General features: G+C 41.1%; 1 protein-coding gene across 2 annotated transcripts in view; it reads left to right on the forward strand.

The window, feature by feature from the left end:
- Nucleotides 1-667: 667 nt before the first annotated feature.
- SAMD3 (sterile alpha motif domain containing 3) overlaps nt 668-19,085 on the forward strand; it is a gene marked incomplete at its 3' end in the record, with an annotated part of 45,944 nt that continues 27,526 nt past the window's right edge. Inside the window, exons 1-5 of one of the 2 annotated variants that reach the window (XM_082633898.1) lie at nt 668-761; nt 1,433-1,613; nt 4,435-4,542; nt 14,381-14,617; nt 14,872-14,956. In XM_082633898.1, coding sequence (XP_082490024.1) covers nt 683-761; nt 1,433-1,613; nt 4,435-4,542; nt 14,381-14,617; nt 14,872-14,956 — 690 coding nt within the window. In that variant the 5' untranslated portion in view covers nt 668-682. The remainder of the gene's footprint in view (nt 762-1,432; nt 1,614-4,434; nt 4,543-14,380; nt 14,618-14,871; nt 14,957-19,085) is intronic. The other variant, XM_082633899.1, reaches the window with a different exon arrangement.

The raw sequence follows: 19,085 nt of genomic DNA on the forward strand, positions 1-19,085 counted from the left end.
AAAGTTCTAGAACTGAATGGAATATGTAAGAATATTATTGAAAGGAAGGAGAGAAACACTCAGATTCTTCTGAGAATTTGGCTCCTACTTCCTAGGCTTGTTAAAGCAAAGCAATCAGAAGCAGCTGCAAGCTCTCTCTCCTCCATGGGGAGCAGCAAGGGGTTAACCAGTCTTGGTTTACTAAGTATCTCTGTCAGGCTTTTACCTGATCCTTCCTCCCTTCCTCCCCTGCCCACCCCTTTTGTAAATGTCAACAACTTCTTGATGAGCCTGGTAGTGGTGAATTTCACACCTTCCTTTTCTTTGTGAAGAAACCTGGGTGTTAATGGTACAGGATTGGGTACCATTGTATGACTCTGGCTGTGAGTAAAGCTGAGGGATGCCTGTGGAAAAAAAGTAGGAGAAGGTGAAGAAATGTGAGAAATGAGACCAGGAAATAGGTTCAAATTGGTCTCGTTTTTAAAAAGAGTGTTTGTTTTATTAGCAACTTTTAAATGTGTATCGGGAAAAGAATAATTTTAAAGAAGCTTAGCATTGAGAGCCTCAAAGAATCTGGCAAAGAAAAGGCTGAGATTAGAGAGCTGATTGGTAAAAATAAAGAAATAAATAAAAGAACAACAGTCAGAAAGAAAAACTGAAGACTCCTCTTTTTATTCTACAAGTGTATTTACAGGCTACAGCAATGGAAACTTGGTCAGTTGATCAGGTCTGCAGGTGGTTGGTGGAGAAAAACTTAGGAGAGCTAGTTCATAGGTTTCAAGGTGAGTTGTTTACACTTTCAAAAATGTTAATTGAGCAGCCTAGATATTGAGTGTCCTGTGTTATTGATTTTTTTTTTTCCCTAATGCATGTGAACATTGATGTGGAGTTGCTGCAGTGGGAAACTCATTTCTCTACTGACTGTAGCAGAGTTTGCGTTTGACCTGGTATCCACGAGAGAATCTAGTATTTCAAAAATATCTCAAATAAGATAAATCTTGAGTAACTTGAAATACATATTTGATATATGCATTTGATACTGCTTTTGTCTATTAATATGTAGCTTGTGCAGCTTTGCGTAGTGTTGGATTTACAAGTATGGAATGTTGCCTGGTAGGTACCATGAAGAATACTTTTCCGAAAATATTTTTTCCTTATCAAAACTGTGTCTGTTAGAAAGAATCCAGAGAGGGGAGGCATTAATGTGGAAGTAAAAAGTTTTTATTGTGACTCTAGGTTGTGGTACTTTCTTAGGAGCCAACATGTATTTGGAATTATGCAATATTCGTGTTCTATTTTTTTTTTGTCAAAAACACAGATAATTTTATAACTGCAAAGCACAAGTTTAGATGCATCGTTTAATACCGTAAATAATTCTGCCTGTGCAGAGTGCTGTGTTTTACAGTGCTTTACCCAGCAGACAGGTAGAGACATTTTTTTTTCTTTTTCCCAGAGGAAGAAGTAAGTGGGGCCGCTCTTCTAGCGCTTAATGATCGGATGGTTCAGCAACTAGTAAAGAAAATTGGGCACCAGGCTGTTCTAATGGATTTAATTAAAGAATATAAGCAGAAGAGTCAAGAACTGAAGTCCCCTGGAGAAACAGCCCTGGTCACGCAAGCAGAAGCACCGCCAGAGTAAGTGTTCAGGAATGGCTTTATTTTTGCTGTGCTTTCCTGATGATGGCTGTAGCGTGACATCTGGGGTTTAAACCTCTTTGAAAATTGTGGCCATTTGCAGATTGTGTGTACAGTGACACTTTTTGCAAAGTTTTATGAGTCAAGATACTTTTATTTTTAAATGCACCAGTTGTTTTTAACACTTACTCCGTTTGTTAAGGAAGACCTGTAAGCCCAGAGTTCCTACATAGAAAGCTCTATAACAAGCAGTTAAAATGTACATATAACACCAGCAGAAATGAACTGCAGCTTAGGTCTTAAAATTAGTGTTTGAGAAAGGCATCTTTTTCTGCTCCTTTGCTTTTCCCAAAGCTATTTGTGTATTTATTTATTTGCCAAGGATTCCTTATAGTAACTAATTTATATTCTCCTCTAGAGGCCTTCATAATATAATTTGCTAAAGACTCTTGCTGCAATGGATTTTTTAATTTCTCAAGAGTATTCTTGGAGTGCTGAATGCTATGATAGCATCCCACAAAAGTCATGTAGAAAAATTTGTGATGGCTTTGAGGTTTAGGGATGTTTTTGTTTGTTTTTTATCACTGACTTCTGCAATAAAAAGGAATGATAACAGGAATTATAAAATTAAAAATTGCACTTTGCAATTCTATGCCCCAGGATCATCTCAGGCATTCTGTTTTGGTTTTTCCGTATTTGAGACTTTTTGCAAGGTGTCTAAGTTTAAATAATTACTGCAGACCAATTATTAATTTTTAAAGTAAGATTATGATGTTTGGTGAAATTCATTCTAAGTTTTTACTTTAAGTTTTTCAGGTTATATCTGTCAAACTATATATTTCTGTCTTGCTCTTTTATAAGCAATACAATGTTAGAGAGACCTGGCTTAAGTCATTTGACTTCTAGAATATTTGGGTATTTGGGACAAGGAGGGGGACGGGTAGACTTGAAGGAATGGTCCACAGTTAGTCTGGAGATTCTACCATTTGATTTATTTGAAGGATTTCTTCTAAACATTGTTTTGACGTATCTATGTAAAAGATATGTGACTTTTGTTGAAGCTCGCGTTGTATGCTTTTACTCCTTTCCAGTGAAGGGAGGGTGTAAACCTCAAATAGAGCTCAAAGTAATTTCCCAGCATTCTTGGATGAGTTGGACTTTTGAGCTGGAAGTTCCCCTCAGTTGACTGGCATCTTGATATTGCCTTAGGCAGAGCTTGGAAGAAAACAGACACCCTTGTTTCCACTGCAAATCAGTTTATAATGTTCTCTAGTAAATGAGAACTAACTGGACTGCTAGGAAACCCGGGCATCATTCCTGGTTCTACCACTGACTTGGATTGATTATGTTAAATGTTGACACCCCTGTTGCTTCATCTGTAGGTTGTGAAAGGTAATACAGTACTTAACTTCATGTTAATTCACAGTCTTTGAGAAAACCTCTCCTCCTTCTCCCAGACCAAAATAGTTTTTTGCTAAATATTAAGCTTTGTTAACCTGGTTAAGAAAGCCATTTTCAAATGTAACCAAGACTTGGAACACTGGTTTTCCAGGGACTGAGTGGGGGCTTTTCACCCAAGTAAATAGTTGACTCTAAGGTTTGTGTTGTCTTGCATTCAAATTAAATTATCCTGGTGCAAAATCACAATTGCAAGTGAGTTTATAGGTTATAGTTTGTTAAAATGTTTATTGGCTATATTTGCTTATTGTCAACTATATAGCCACTAGACAAATATATTTTCCTATGGGAATCATGATAATAGAAAAAGGTATGAAAATATGCTATTTATTTAATATGCTACTTAATTAAACCCTTTTAGGAAGTGCTTAATAAAGATAGGAAACTTGGCATAGTAAAAAGAACCCTGAAGCTAGGTATTAAAACATTTGATTTTAAATCCCTGTTCTGGTATTAGCTACTCATCTAACCTTGGAGATTTGCTTGACTTTTCTTAGTTTCAACTGTAAAATGAAGTGAGTAGAATAAATGATGCTTAAGACTCCTTCTAAATGGTTTATAAAATGGCATTCTAGATCAGAGGTTGCAGATGGGTTTCAACTTGCATGTAAATTTCATTTAATGGCTAATGGCTGCCTGGTATGTTATTTTTAAAAAAACTTTACAGGCCACATCTGGACAGGATATTTGGCATCCTATTCAGACTTAGGCAAATGATAGGAATATGTAATAGGTAGGAGTATCTGCAGTTGCTTTTTGGTGTCGTTCTTGTTGAAGCTGGTAGAAAAATCACTGAACAGGAAGTTGGAAAGTTGGAAGTTGGAAAACTGAGGTCAACTGGTGCTGCTACTGAGTAGCTTGTGGTGGTGAGCAAGTTGTTTTCCTTTCAGGGCTTTAGTTGTATCACTTAGAAAATGAGGGTGTTAGTGAAGTGTGGTTCAAAGATCATGAAATTTTACAGATAATAAAAGGTCCCCCAAAATGACAGGGAATAGAGAAAGGATCTGACATAGAGTTCCATTTTTTTTTTTTTGCCAAATAAGAATATTGACCAATAAAAGTACATTCTGTCATCATTATTATTTCATAAAGGAAAGGATTATCATAACGCCATTTATAAATGTGATGGATTGGTGAAAACAGTACTGTGAACTGGCATTGTCTCTCTCCTGGCATGTATGAACTGAGTGAGATGACCTCAGAGGATTTCTCTTTCAGTTCTCTCAGTCAGGACTCTAAAGTGGAGCTTAAAAGTGGACACAGATCATAGAGTTTCTATGGGCTGACTCCTACTCTCTGTGAGAGCAATAATTGTGACCCCTATTGAATAGCCCCTGACCCACCTTTTCTTTCTTGGTGACAGGGGTGAACAGTCCTCCAGTCCAGCCAGTCGTGGGGAGCAGATGCCATCTTTCTATCCAGCTGAAAACCATAATAATGATCTGATTGACCAAAGAGTACTGAAACAGAGGTGGGATTGACAACTTCTAAACATTTGAAATCCAAATGATAATATTTTCCTTCATTTTTATGAGGTTTCGTGTGTTTAAATGTATTTCTGAGTGGAAGCTATTTGTTTTTCTGGAAGGGATTTTTGTAAATCAAGTGATGAAGATATTTGGTAAGGTTACCAAGTTTATGAAGGTTAAACTTTTTGATCTTCACATTGAAAAAGTAAAATTTTGAGATGATATCATGCATCTTTCAATTACACATTGTTAAGGAAAAAGATGATTTCTCTGCCCTACACTGTCCAGAGTGATTGGCAGTAGCCACAAAGATGGAATTTATTCAGTAAATAGTGTCCTATAGAATATGCCTTTTGTAGAGTCTTTGTTTCGGATTTGAGTTTTGTAGTTGGTGTCTTAACTCGGCGAATCCTGATGGAAGCACTGCTTTGGTAAACATTTCCTCATATTCCTACGCTGGGATTTTGGGCTGTAGTATTTCAATATACGGGCTATGCTGGAACAGAGGAAAACTATAGACCTAGAGAACCAGACCCAGAAATGTGGCGCTCAGACAAAGTTCTGAGGGGGACTGTAGGTAAGATACAGTCCGAGAGTCATGGCGGCCTATACAGCATTTTCCAGCCACCTGGCCTGTGCAGTTCATGCATCACTCGTGATACCTATTGTTTGCAGCAGCTGATGAGCAAATGCTTTTCGTTAAATGTACTGTCACTGAAAAGAGAGATGTCAGCTGGCGTAGAAGAATAGTCAGGCAACAGTCAAGCCAGGGTGTGGTCCTTTATAGTTTTTACAAGCCCTTTACATTATCATCTTGTTTAGTCCACACAGAAGTCCTGCAAGGTGGGCATTATTCTCTTTTATGTGAATGAGTTAAACTGAGATTTAGAGAAGTCAAGGGGCCTCTAGCTAGGTTTCCCAAATGGGCTGTTCTCACCTCAGCACAGAATCTACCGCCATCAGTGTGGGAGCTCAGGAGACCAAAGGCAGCAGCAGCCTCAGCCCCTGGCTGCCTGCCCCCAGAGGCCCCGTGAATGCAGAAAACACTGCACATTTGATCAGGAGCTCTTGCAAATGGGCTTCAGCTCTGGGCGTCCTCTCTGTTCTCTTTCTCTCTCCACCACCTTCAACCTTGCACTCTCACCCCCGGGCTCAAAGTCTCCAGCTGCCCAAGATGTCCCAGTGTTAGGGTCCATCTTCCTCCATGATGTTGGTTCCCATCTGGGGCAGTGAGCAAGGAGGTAGAGGGGATGTCCTACGGGGTCTTCCTGGTCTGAACTATGGTTCAGAAGATGTAAATACATTTCAATGGTGGCTTCATTCACCTCCTTTCTACTCATGGGTGCTTGTTGGTCCCAAGTGCTGTCTTTGATGTGGATCCAGGTGTGCAGAGTCAGCCACGCGTCCTCAGCGACCCCTTCAGGAAGCTGCCAGAAGCAGCCAGGCCTTCTCTGACTGTTCAGCAGAGACAGGAAGAGTGATGATTCGTCCCAGTGGTCCAACCCTAATACTGCTGTGAATCAGTATCCAAACTGCAAAACAGGAATAATGAACACAGTGCATGCCTCATGGTGCTCCTGTGAGGACAATTATCTAAAATCAGATCATACCTGCTCAGTGCTAAGCACAGTGGAAGCACCTGGAAAGCACTCAGTGGACTGCCATCTACACGGCACTCCTCCAGGCAGTAATGCCACTTGCCTGAGGACCTCTTTCCTCTACCTACTTGCTGCCTGTGGGAAATGAGGATGCCACCTTCTACAAGTTCTCTAGGTCGTTTCTCTTCCTCAGCCCTCTGATGGTATTCCATTCTCATATGGTCCTGCGATGCTGGCCAGGCAGGATTATTATTCCCCATTTTTTCACGAGGCTGATCAAAGACACAGCCTGTACTTCAGGGTATTTCTCATTCTTTATAGTGTCTGGCATGGAAAAAAACAGAATTGGGTTAGAAATGGAGAGAAATCAGAGGGTTTGGAAACCAGAGCCAATACTCTCGTATCTTTCTTCTAATCATAAAGTCTGTCCTAACCTATATGACCACCTTCTACCCTTCACTATCCACAAGTTTAACCGCAGAGATAAACATGTCCAGAAATGAGCTCATGTCCCTTGCCTTAGCATGTATATATAGGTGTAAGAAATACAAATGTACTCAAACCCAGTACCCTGGGTACAGAAGCACTGGTGCTGGAAAGCTGGGGGTGAAGCTGTCCCTCCCTCTCATGGATTCACATGATGGCTGTGTCCATCTCTCTTCTGCTTTCCTCATCTCTTTCAGTCGCTTCCTTCTTCCTATGAGGATTGGTTATCCTACTACTCATGGCTGCTCTGCCCCGTTCAGACTGGCTGGCCATATAGCACTGCCTCCAGAGGAAGTTCTCCCTGAAAACAGCTCAGGTCGTTCCAGCCAACGGACTCAGCCTTTCAGTGTTGCTTAGTTCAGTATCTGGGGAAGAGGAACTGAGGGGTCTACTGTGGATCAGATGTCCCCTCCTGGGCAATCAGCTATGTGTAGGCAGATGAGGACAAGGCAGGGGTACCTGTTTTAAATATTTTCACTCTGGTCCTGCCCTTTGTCCAGGGCTGCGGAATGGAGTGAGAGAGAAGATTCGCTCCCTTCCCAAGTCCTATCTCAGACAGTGGCTCCATCATCCAGTCATGTGAGTTAAAAATCACTGGAGTCGGGCTTCCCTGGTGGCACAGTGGTTGAGAGTCCGCCTGCCGATACATGGGACGTGGGTTCATGCCCCGGTCTGGGAAGATCCCACGTGCCACGGAGCGGCTGGGCCCGTGAGCCATGGCCGCTGAGCCTGCGCGTCCAGAGCCTGTGCTCCACATCGGGAGATGTGGAGCCAGTAAGAGGCCCGCGTACCGCAAAACAAAACAAAAAAAGCTGCCCTAGATCCATTCAACCCCGAACTACCAGATTTTGATAATTCTGAACTACATAATAGTAGTACTCAACCATTTTGCAACAATTGTGTAGGTAGTGTCTCATTACTTTTTCTTTTGTATGAATGAGGAATTAAAAAGAAAGAGGGACTCAGACATGATAGCTCCATGAGATCTGTTTTTGTGACTGTCATGCTAATAAGTATAAATATTGAGGGTAAAGGCCAGAAGTTTCTGGGTCTTTGTCCATCTCTCAATACCAAGAAGAATTGGGGAATAGGAAGAAATAAAAGATTTATGTATTTTATGCTTCTTTGCTTGATTAGTCAGGGCCCCAAAAGTTCCTGGGGTCTTGAATCTCGCACTGGCAAGCAAGGACCAGGAGGATCTGAGAGGTGCCTGTTTGTGCCACAGCAGAGTGCCTGATGCCATCCACATCTTTACCTCTACTTTATGCCTGATTATGTGTTCACACATGCCTTTCAGAAACTAAATTCTTCTGGAAGTCTCATAGATTAAATAGCAGCTGTGATAGCCCAGAGCTGTAAAACATAAATTAAAAGCAATCAACAAAAGGCTGAGAATGTGGAGCAAACATTTTCTGAAGTAGTGGTGGTTACCATCAGTTGCAGCAAGAAAGCAGCATTTCCTTCATAGTCCTTGCATGTCTTGCAGTGACATTGTCCACTATTTTCAGAGATGGCATCTCACCTTGCTCATTGGCATGTATCTCTTTATTGGGCTTTTCAGAACTTCTTGTTTACTTTGTTTCCTTAGCAGTGGAAAGTCTTGCCTAGGTACAGTAAAGCAGGTAGTTCTCAGAGTACTGGCATCAGAACACAGAAGCAACATTTCTGTTTAACTTTGTAGTTTGGTGAAATTTGGTCCCTCTTTTGAAGATATGTATCATGAGGTCCTTTTCTGTCCTATGGTAAGGTGATAGCAAGTTCTTTAAACAAATGTCTAAGCCTCCTCTTGCTTCCTTTCTCTTCTTCTGTGTTCCAAAAACACTGAAACTTTTAGATGTTGCTGTGGTTACATGCCATTTAGTTTCAGAGTTGATAATATAAAAACTGGGCATCCCAATATATACCATTTTCAGTGTATAAAGTCTGCAAGCTTGGGTGTGGAAAAGAATAAAATGAATGTAGGCTTGTGAAGCACAGTCTTTCAGTTAGGTCCCTGGAGAGCATGGTATTTGTCACTGCTTTCTCTTCCGGTGGTGGGAGTACTACAGCTGATGGTAGTGGTACTTTAGATGTGAAGACTAAGACCGGTAGCGAGAAAGGCTGTTCTTCACAGCAAAGTCCTCACTTGTCTCTTGCTCTTCTTCCTTGAGGACCAGAAAGCAATACCATTTTACAAGACTAAGAAAGCATCACAATCCCTCAAGGTAGCAGATTATCTCCAAGCTGGGGCCTCTAGAAAAAGGTGTCATTTGTTACCTAAATTCTAGGAAAGCAGGCATGATTCATAACGACTCCAAAAGTCAACCAGAAGTCAGTTGAATGTGATGTGAACTCTGCCCTTTGTTCTGTAAAGAATCCACATGCGATGCAGCTGAAGCCTGTTGAGAAACTGAGAAAACTTCTTTGGGACGTTTTTTTCGGTGGTGTTTGATCATTTTGTAATTCTCAACAGCCACAGTCTAATTCCTAGGTACGCTTTGTATATACAGAGGAATCTACTCCAATCCCCAGACCTGCCTCTCTTGCATTTGGGTCCCACTACTTTTCATATCTCAAACTTGTGGACTTAGTGATGTGACAGTTCAATTTCATGTATGAAAACACAAGTTTATGGAACTAATGTCTGCCTTTGTTTATCTGTCATAGAATGTTACATTTACTGTTTTATATCTCTCTCAAATGTTTCTAAAACTTTCTACAACATTTTTGTTACAAACTGTTCCACTCAACAATGACATAGGGAAATCAAAACAGATAAGGAGCCAAGACATAAGATGACTACTCACAGTACCAGTGTTGGACCAGGCCATGTGGGAGATTCAGACAAGAAAGACCACCCAACAGGCAGGAGAGTGGGGAAGAGAATCCACCTGGGGAGAGGGCTAAGACGAGCCTAGAAGATCGAGGGAAACTCAGGGCATTGGGGTGAGGGAAACAACTGCTAACACATGCATAGTGTGGCCTGGAGACTGTAGGCTTGAACCTTGGCTGGATCTGAGAATTCACATTGGATACTAGCTGATAATAAAACGGCACACAAAATTGGACCATATTATGGATTGTCCTAATTATTAAGTAAGTTATGTAACTGGAGATAAAACAAGTAGTCCCTACCCTCATGTACGTCTCTTCTGCTCCCTGCCATGGCTCAACAACTGCCTTCTGTACATTGAGATTTTTTCTTAGGAGAACTGGAGTTCCATTGGCCCTGTTCTGCATAGGGCCATCTTCTTTATCCTAGGTGAGCCCCATATTGTCTGTTCCTTGGGAATAAAATAATTAGGTGACTTTTCTTGCTTATTAAGGCTAAACAAAGTTTTTCCAGTCAATGACTTTTTTTTTTTAACATCTATATTGGAGTATAATTGCTTTACAGTGTTGTGTTAGTTTCTGCTGTACAACAAAGTGAATCAGCTACATGAATACGTATATCCCCATATCCCCTCCCTACTGCGTCTCCCTCCCACCCTCCCCATCCCACCCCTCCAGGTGGTCCCAAAGCACCAAGCTGATCTCCCTGTGCTATATGGCTGCTTCCCACTAGCTATCTATTTTACGTTTGGTAGTGTATATATGTCCATGCCACTCTCTCACTTCGTCCCAGCTTACCCTTCCCCCTCCCCGTGTACTCAAGTCCATTCTCTATGTCTGCGTCTTTATTTCTGTCCTGCCCTTAGGTTCTTCAGAACCAATTTTTTTTTGAGATTCCATATGTATGTTAGCATAAAGTATTTGTTTTTCTCTTTCTGACTTACTTCACTTTGTATGACAGACTCTAAGTCCATCCATCTCACTACAAATAACTCAGTTTCCTTTCCTTTTATGGCTGAGTAATATTCCATTGTATATATGTGCCACATCTTCTTTATCCATTCATCTGTCGATGGACACTTAGGTTGCTTCCATGTCCTGGCTATTGTAAATGGAGCTGCAATGAACATTGTCGTACATGACTCTCTTTGAATTATGGTTTTCTCAGTGTACATGCCCAGTAGTGGGATTGCTGAATCGTATGGTAGTTCTATTTTTAGTTTTTTAAGGAACCTCCATACTGTTCTCCATAGTGGCTGTAGCAATTTACGTTCCCACCAACAGTGCAAGAGGGTTCCCTTTTCTCCACACCCTCTCCAGCATTTATTGTTTGTAGATTTTTTGATGATGGCAATTCTGACTGGTGTGAGATGACACCTCATTGTAGATTTGATTTGCATTTCTCTAATGATTAGTGATGTTGAGCATCCTTTCATGTGTTTGTTGGCAATCTGTATATCTTCTTTGGAGAAATGTCTATTTAGGTCTTCTGCCCATTTTAGGATTGGGTTGTTTGTTTTTTTGATATTGGGCTGCATGAGCTGCTTGTAAATTCTGGAGGATAATCCTTTGTCAGTTCCTTCATTTGCAAATATTTTCTCCCATTTAAGCAGGGGGTGGGGTTTAAGGTGGGGTGGGACCTAGGCAGGTGGGGGTGACCTTTGAGTGTGGGGCCAGGCCTCTGCTTAGGACCTGCTCAGAATGGGAGGGGAGAGGCAGTGCATGGAAAGGAGGGCCTCTGGAGTGTGGAGTTCCGAGTTTGGAGGTAGGGCCCTGGGTGAGGGTGTGTGGGTGGGGTTTAGGCCCAACAGGCTCCCCGGTGCCTAAGTGGACAGGGAAAGCACTGGCCCCGTTCCTTTCCATTCCTTCACATGCCTCCCCCACAGTCTCCACCAGGGTCTCCCCTGTTGACCCTGGACCCCTAACCATGGGTGGGTCCCGCTGGGTGTAGGAACTCCTCCCCTCCCCCAGCCACCCCTCAGGGTGCCAGTCCCAGAGGTCCGGCCTTTACTTTTGCTCCCCCTTCCCTCCCTCCCATTCCCTTAGGACCCATGTGGCTGGAGGGAGTCTAAGTGCGCAGAGGATCAGGTTTGGGATCTTAGCAGGTTCCTGGGGGTCCAAGTGGGCAGGGGAAACCTGGCCATGCTCCCTTTTGATCTTCTGCCCTCCCAGTGGTTCCCCAATTTCCCCCTGAGGGCATGGGATCACTTCTCCTCCCCAAGCCACCCCTCAGGGGCATCAGTCCAATCCTGCCTCCACTTCTCCTCTCCCTGCATTCCCCCCCCCACATCCTACCCGGTCGCTGGGGGTTCCTCCCGTCCCCTTAGGTGTCTGTGGTCCCCCATTGGTGCCTGGCAGGTGCCCTAGTTGTGAGGAGACACGAATTCCACACCCTCCTAGTATGCCATCTTGACCTCCACTCAGTCAATGAGCTTTTTCATGAGAACCTCCACCTCATAATTTTTTTAATTAGCACATACTGCTGTAATAATACTATTAATTATCATATGTGTCAGCTTAACCTTATTGTAAGATTTATTTTATTACAAATATAAACTCTACATACATACTGAGTGTTTAGTGCAATAGACTCTGATTAGTTAGACTGGGATCAATCCTAGCCATTAACATGTTTTAAAATCTCTCCAGATGTTGTACTGTGTACCCAGGGTTGAGAGCCACTGGATTAAAGATCTTTGTTCTGTGGTGGTATCTTGTTGAAGGGCACTGGTTCTGAGGTAGGAACAGAAATATCAGCATCCTCTTAGTCTGGGAATTTTTTCTGCTCTGTGCACTTACTTTAAGCTGACTTCTAGGGTGTTCTGCCCAACCCTACCTAAATAAAGATATGAATAATCTTAACCTCACAGTAAATTTTAAAAATCCAATGCAAATATTGTTTTATGGATGGGAAGTGATTGTGCCTGCACCTAAATTAGAGTGTATTTTTAATTTCTGATTCTAGTATTCTGTGTAATACTAGTTTTGACTTGTATTAGTTAGCATAGCTTGTATTCTATTCACTCCCGAAATATCTTGTTAAATTGTTTTAATGTAAAGAAAAGGAAAATTTGATGCCCCTGATTTTGTCTAATTAGGAGCAAGATGGAATATCTGGCTTTGATAGAGCTTGTATGTGTCTAGTTACATTCTAGGTATTTGACAGAAATAAGACCGTGCTATATAGTGCCTACCCTGATGTTGAAAAGACATACAGAAAAAATATATAGAACAAGAAGGTAAAAATTGCCTCCAGTCCTATTTTATAGCATTGGAATATGGAAGTTATCCATTGATGTGGTACTAAATAAGACATGGCAACCTCACAAGTCTAAAGGGGTCATGCAGCTAAATTAGCTTGAAACTCCTGAGAAAAAGGAGATAGATGTTAAAATCTTGTACTGAAACCAAGTTTAACACCTGCACAGTTGCAGCACCTTTCAAAAATCTTGGGAAGGCACAAAATACAGCAAACAAAACTTGCCATTACTTTACACCCTCGGTTTAAGTAGATAAGGGAGAGATCATGGGAGAAAGAAATAATAGAATAGAATAAGAAAGGAAATAGGGATTGTAGAAGAGTATTTGCCAACTAGTACACCCCCAATAAATATTGGTTGAGTAAATGAATGAAATGAGAGAGGAACAGTGGAAAATAATTTGGGCTGAGGCAAAAATTTCTTCTGGGAACGACCTGTTGCTGTACTGAAGCCAGCGTTGAAATTATCGGTGTGCTCATTTTAGCCAGGACATATTTTCATCATCGATGCAGTTATTGCCAAAGAGGGAAAAAAAGGAGAAAGAGCTTATCATGAAAAGAGGAAGAGTTCTTTCTCCTCTTTTCTTTATTCCCCATGTTTCATTATACCTCTTGCATTCTTACAAAATATGACCTAAAATTCTAAAGGAAACCTGGACTTTCAAAGCTCATCTGAATTTTATTTGGACTACTAAGGCTTCCATGCTTGTACCAGAAAATTAACCTACTTAATTTAACTTAGGAAATCTTTCTTTGTCTTCTGCTTGTCTTGCCTCTATTACTTCACTTCCATTCCAATCAATTCTATTAGTGAAATGGATTAAAAGCTATCTATTGTCTCTGGTAACTCACTTGGAAATTTTACTTTTTATACACTGGATCCATCACTAACTTTAAGGTTTTAAAGTGGTTCTGATATTTAATTTTATAAAAAACCTTATTGCGGTATAATTTTCATAACATAAAATTCACCCATTAAAGTATACAGCTCAGTTAATATTAGCAGATTTATGCGGGTGTGCAGCCATTGTCAGAATCCATTTTGGAATGCTTTCATCACCCTAAAAATTCCCTGGTGTCCTTTTTTCAGTCAATCTTCACTCCAACCCCCAGCCGCAGGCAACCACTGATCTGCTTTCTGTAGCTATTATTTTCTGTAGCCTTTTGTAGCAACTTCATCTGAATGGATCAGAATATCTGATACTTATTTTAAATTTAGAGACCAAGTTTACCTTATTAAAATAGCCAAGAACAACTAAATTAAGTGACTCTTGTATTTCACTACAAACAGAAGCCAAGTAAGTTAATTAGAAGAATTTTCTGAATCAGGTGCTAAGACTTTATCGTATGCCTCATTTGCTTTGCTGAATTGCAATTTATTCTCTTTTAGTTAGATACCTTGTTCAGTTTTGAGCTACGCATTATATATTAACTCTTCAAGATATATGGATCAATATTCTTTCCAACTTCAGACTTTATTCTATAGTCTATACTGTTATGACATTTTTCTCCAGGATGACAAGTATTCGTGTGTGCGCAAAGGGAAAGAAAACAGAGATACCCGATGAGGCCTCAGACATTTGCAGGTAGATGATTGGATGGAAGATGGATTGATGACTTCCATATATTTAGGTCTCAAGAAAGTGGTTTCTATCATAAGTTCTCAGGGTGTAGAGAATTAATAAGTTGCATATATTTGAAGCAGAATTTCACTCTTTGTGTGTTTTTATTTAACAGAAGGAATGTGAAACAGGTTCTAACAGGGAATAAAGCCTTACAATGGACTAAGTCCTATGTTTTACCAGAGTTTCCTTATGATGTCAAATGCATGTTAGCAGAGCAGAAGTGTCCTGAACACAGCATGAGGATAAGGATCATTGAGTTTCTCCAGGCTGATATGACGAAGTATCTGGAAGGTTCACTGTGAGTAATAACAGGGCAGACTTGCTGCTTTGGGAGAGGGTGTGTTTTCAGAGTAGACTTGAATTCATTTGGAACCTATTCTCTTCAGATTTTGCATGATATATTGGTAGTAAGTCCAACATTGCCCAATATTTGAATGTCTACATTGTCATATAGAACGATCTGAAGAAAAGTGAATGTAATTTAGACTCATCTTATGAGGAGGAACGCGGACTTCTTGAACTGAAAAATGTCCTCCCTGTCACACCGAACAGGTACCCCACGACCCAGCAGTATAACGACGTGGTCAACGCCCTGCTGCAGGCCCACCCTTTCCTGGATGAGGACGGCTGTGGCTTTGTAAGTGACAACGTGGAGCCCTTCTGTTTCTCTCAACCTTTCTTAAAATAAGAACCTTGTATTGTCCAGTAATCTTATGCCTCTTTTGCCTTTCCTCAGTCTCTTTCTGTCTGTTTATCTGAGTCTATCTGTTTCTCTTTCTCTGTCAATTTCTCTGACTCTGTCTGGCCTCTCTCTGATTCTGTTCCTTTGGCCGTCTCTTCTGTCTCTTGCTGTCAGTCCCTGTTTTGTTCTAAGTTTTGGTCTTTCTTTCTGTCTTTCCATCTCTCTCTATCCCCTCTAGCTCTGTTCTTTTTGATGACTTCTCTGTGTCTCTCTGTGTTCCTTGGTCTTCTTTAAAAAAAAAAGAACACTTTATTTTTTAGAGCAGTTTTAGGTACACAGCAAAATTGAGTGAAAGGTACAGAGATTTCCCATCTCTCTCCTGACCCACACATATGCACAGCCTCCCCCATTATCAACATCCCCAACCAGAGGGGTACATTTGTTACAGTGGATGAACCTCTACTGACACATCGTTATCACCCAAAGTCTATAGGTTATGTTATGGTTCACTCTTGGTGTAGTACATTCTATGCCATTAGACAAATGTATCCATCATTATTGTATCATGTATATGTATGCTATTTTCACTGCTCGAAAAATCCTCTGTGTGCCACCTGTTCATCCCTCCTCATCCTTCTTCATCTTCTTTCTCTCTCTATGTCATCATCATTCTGTCTCTCTCTGAAAACTGTTTGGAAGCTCACAGATAAAGGTGAGTCTCTAGGAAGGATTCTTAAGAGATGCGATACGTGGAAAGAGAAGGCTGTGACTGCACCTACATCAGTGCTTTCATCAATAAAGTGGTTCTTGCCTTTGTTTAGACCCAGTGGAGAAGTGGTCTGCTTTTGAGGTCTTGACTTCCAGCCTCACCTGGCCCTCCCACATCTCTGCTGTTCTGACAAAAACAGATCCTGGAGGTGTTCTGGGGCAGCAGTTCTCAACTCAGGCTGCACATCAGGATCCCCAGAGATTCTGGTTTAGTTGGTCTGGAGAAGAGACCTTGGCACCTTAAAGCTCCCCAGATGATTCCAGTGTGCAGTCAGGGTTGGGAAACACTGCTCCAGAGGTTTCAATACAAGCTTTGCTCTCTGGGTCTGCAAGTCTCTTGGCTTTAAAAGCCTGGGTTATCCATTGCCCAACAATCTGAGTATGCTTAACTCTACTGAACTGTACACTTAAAAATAGTTAAGATGGTTAAAAAAATTGAGTGTATTGTGACACTGGAACTATATGATTTAAGGGACAATTGTGGGGAATTATTGCTTTGTGTACATAAGATTTGCTATCTATTAGTCCTTATATCTCTATATGCCGTATACGTATACATTGGTAGTCTTATCTAAATAAGACAGATATCTTTTGCACCTTATTATAGCAGGTATCTCTGAGAAAAATTTTTTGCTGTACTTTCTTGAAGACATAGTGTGTGTCTTCAAGGTACACACTATGTGTGTGTGTGTGTGTGTGTGTGCATGTGTGTGTGTGTGTGAGAGAGAGAGAGCATGCACACAGCAAGGAAGCATTTGGTCATTTTTAGGACTAACTTTATTCTCAACTTTTTAAAATTGAGGTATAGTTGATTTATAATATTGTGTTAGTTTCAGATGTATAGAAAAGTGATTCAGTTATATTTATATGTATATATATATTGTACAGATTATTTTCCACTATAGGTTATTACAAGATACTGATATTCTCAACTTTTTATTTCAAAAGTTTTCAAATCTACACAGGAGTTGAAAGACTGTTGCAGTGAACAGCCATATACCCTTTATGTAGCTCAAGGTTTCTTAGTCTGGGCAGTATTGCATTTTAGGTGGATACTTCTTTGTGGTGTGGGCTGTCCTCTGCATTGTAGAGTACTTAGCAGCAGCCCTGGCACTCACTAAGTGTGAATAATACCCCTTCACCCAAACTGATGTAATAACCAACCGTGTCTCCAAACATTGCCAAATGTATCCTGGGTGGGGGGCAAAATCTCCAATGATTGAAAATCACTTATCTAGATTCACTAGGTATTACCATTTTGCCACATTTACATTTCCTTTCTCATATTTATTTGTTTGTTTTGACTGAGCATCTGAAAAAAAGCAAGTCGAAGTTGCCACTCCTAAATACCTCAGCATATATCTTATAAGGATAAGGACAATCTCCTACCTAACAACAATACCATTTTTATACCAAAAGAATTAACAATAATTACATAATATCATATACAATCCATATCCTTGTTTCTTCAATTATTGAAACAAAGTTTTAAAATGGATTTTTGGCTATAACATCTAATCAAAGATTATGCATTCCATGTAGTTACTATGTCTCTTTAACTTCTTTTTGTCTCTAGGATAGTTTCCCTACCTTTTTTTTTTCCATTATATTTTCTTTCTTGGACAAGCCTAGTCCAGTTGCCTTGTACGATGATCCACATTTTGGGTTTGTCTAAATGTTTCCTAATGATTATATTTGGGTTTACAATGTTAGGGGAAGATCTGCTGGTGATATGTGGACTTTTCACATATCTGTTCAGGAGGCCATAACTTCAGGGTTGTGTTTTATCTCAGAGTGATTGGATGAGAACTGTGTCTGTGTAGCTCTTTCCACACCCCCTCTAGCTGGAAAAGCATGGAGAAGAAGGAGGACTGTTCAATGACAAAAAGAATTTCTATTGCGGCATCTGTGTCAGGAATTCCCTGTGCCACACAGGTAGCAGATGCTCAGGGCACACCCCTTGATTGAGTGCTCATGTGGACCACTGCATTGACCGGCCCTTTTTTTGTTCCTATCAGATACTTGCTAAGGAGAGAAGGGAGAGGCTGGAAAGAAGACATTGGCAATTAAAAAATGTCCTAGCAGTTGATTGCTGTAATACCTCCCACCAAATCCACAGGTGTAGAAGCCCTCAAGAGCTATGGGAAACATGAGGGGAAAAAAAAATGTATTTGTACTAGTTCAGATTTCAGTGCTAAGAAAAATACAAGCCATCCATTATTTCTGTGCTGTTGTAAAACAGCAGTGGCAGTGTCCAGACCCACAAGCCTCTGGGAGGTGAGGAAGCATCTCTGACTCATACATACCCAGGCGCTTAATTGGGGCTGAAGCTGCCTTCCCAACCCCCAAGCCCCAGTACTCCTCACCAGGGCTGCCAAGGGTTTTATGAGCTGCACTTTAGTTTACAAATGTCTTCCATGCATTAGCTCTTCATTTGAGTCTCCCCCTAACCCAGTGCAGTTGAATGGACTAAACTTCTTCTTATTCCTATAGTTAAAGAAACTAAGGCTGAGGGATTACTTGTTGAAGATTTCTTAGCTAACACATACTGGAGCTAGTCCAGGATCCTGGGTCTTTCCAACTTAGGTCCCAGTGCTTTTTCAGGGGCAGGAATAGCTCTTATTGAGACTTAAACCAAGGAACCTGGAATGACAAAATCTAAGTGTCAGACACTGGACTAACGTGATCTCAGTGGCATTCCCATTTGCCTGAGCTCCTAAGATATGCCCAAAGTCACCCAGTGATTTAACTCATCTAGTGGCCAAGACTAGGAGGCAAATATGGGCCTGTGTAGCTACGATTTCCTTCCCTGTACCCACTCTTGGACCTATTCAAGTGCATGACATTGCAGGGAAGATGAGGGGCTGAAAAGAAGCCTTGAGGCTCAGGTTTGGCCACTCCTCACACAGTGAGATACTTACCAAGCAAGACCAAGACTCAGACTCTTGCTTCTAGTCTGTTGCTCAACACCTGGGTCCATGTACTTCACAGAGGACAGACACAAGGCATCTAGTGTTTATCGTTTCCAAGATGCACCAAGCACTGTGCTGGGTTTGGCAAGCAAAGTAGACTCAAGACTTTCTTCATGTGCTCACAGCCTAGGGGAAGGAAAGAATGGAAGGAAGGAAGAAAGGAAGGGGAAATTGGAAGAGAGGAAGAATGAAAAGAACAAAAAAGAAAAGAAACAAAAACATCACATAGATGAGGGTAAACTACCAGTGTGATAAGTGTTGACAAGGAAAGGTGAGCCTGATAACCAAGGGAAGTGAGCTGTTAGGGAGGCTGTAAGGGAGTGATAGCTGAGCTGAGATCTGGA

The sequence above is a fragment of the Mesoplodon mirus genome (genome assembly GCF_964341445.2).
Source record: "Mesoplodon mirus genome assembly, chromosome: 10".
Classification (NCBI taxonomy): Eukaryota; Metazoa; Chordata; class Mammalia; order Artiodactyla; family Ziphiidae; genus Mesoplodon; species Mesoplodon mirus.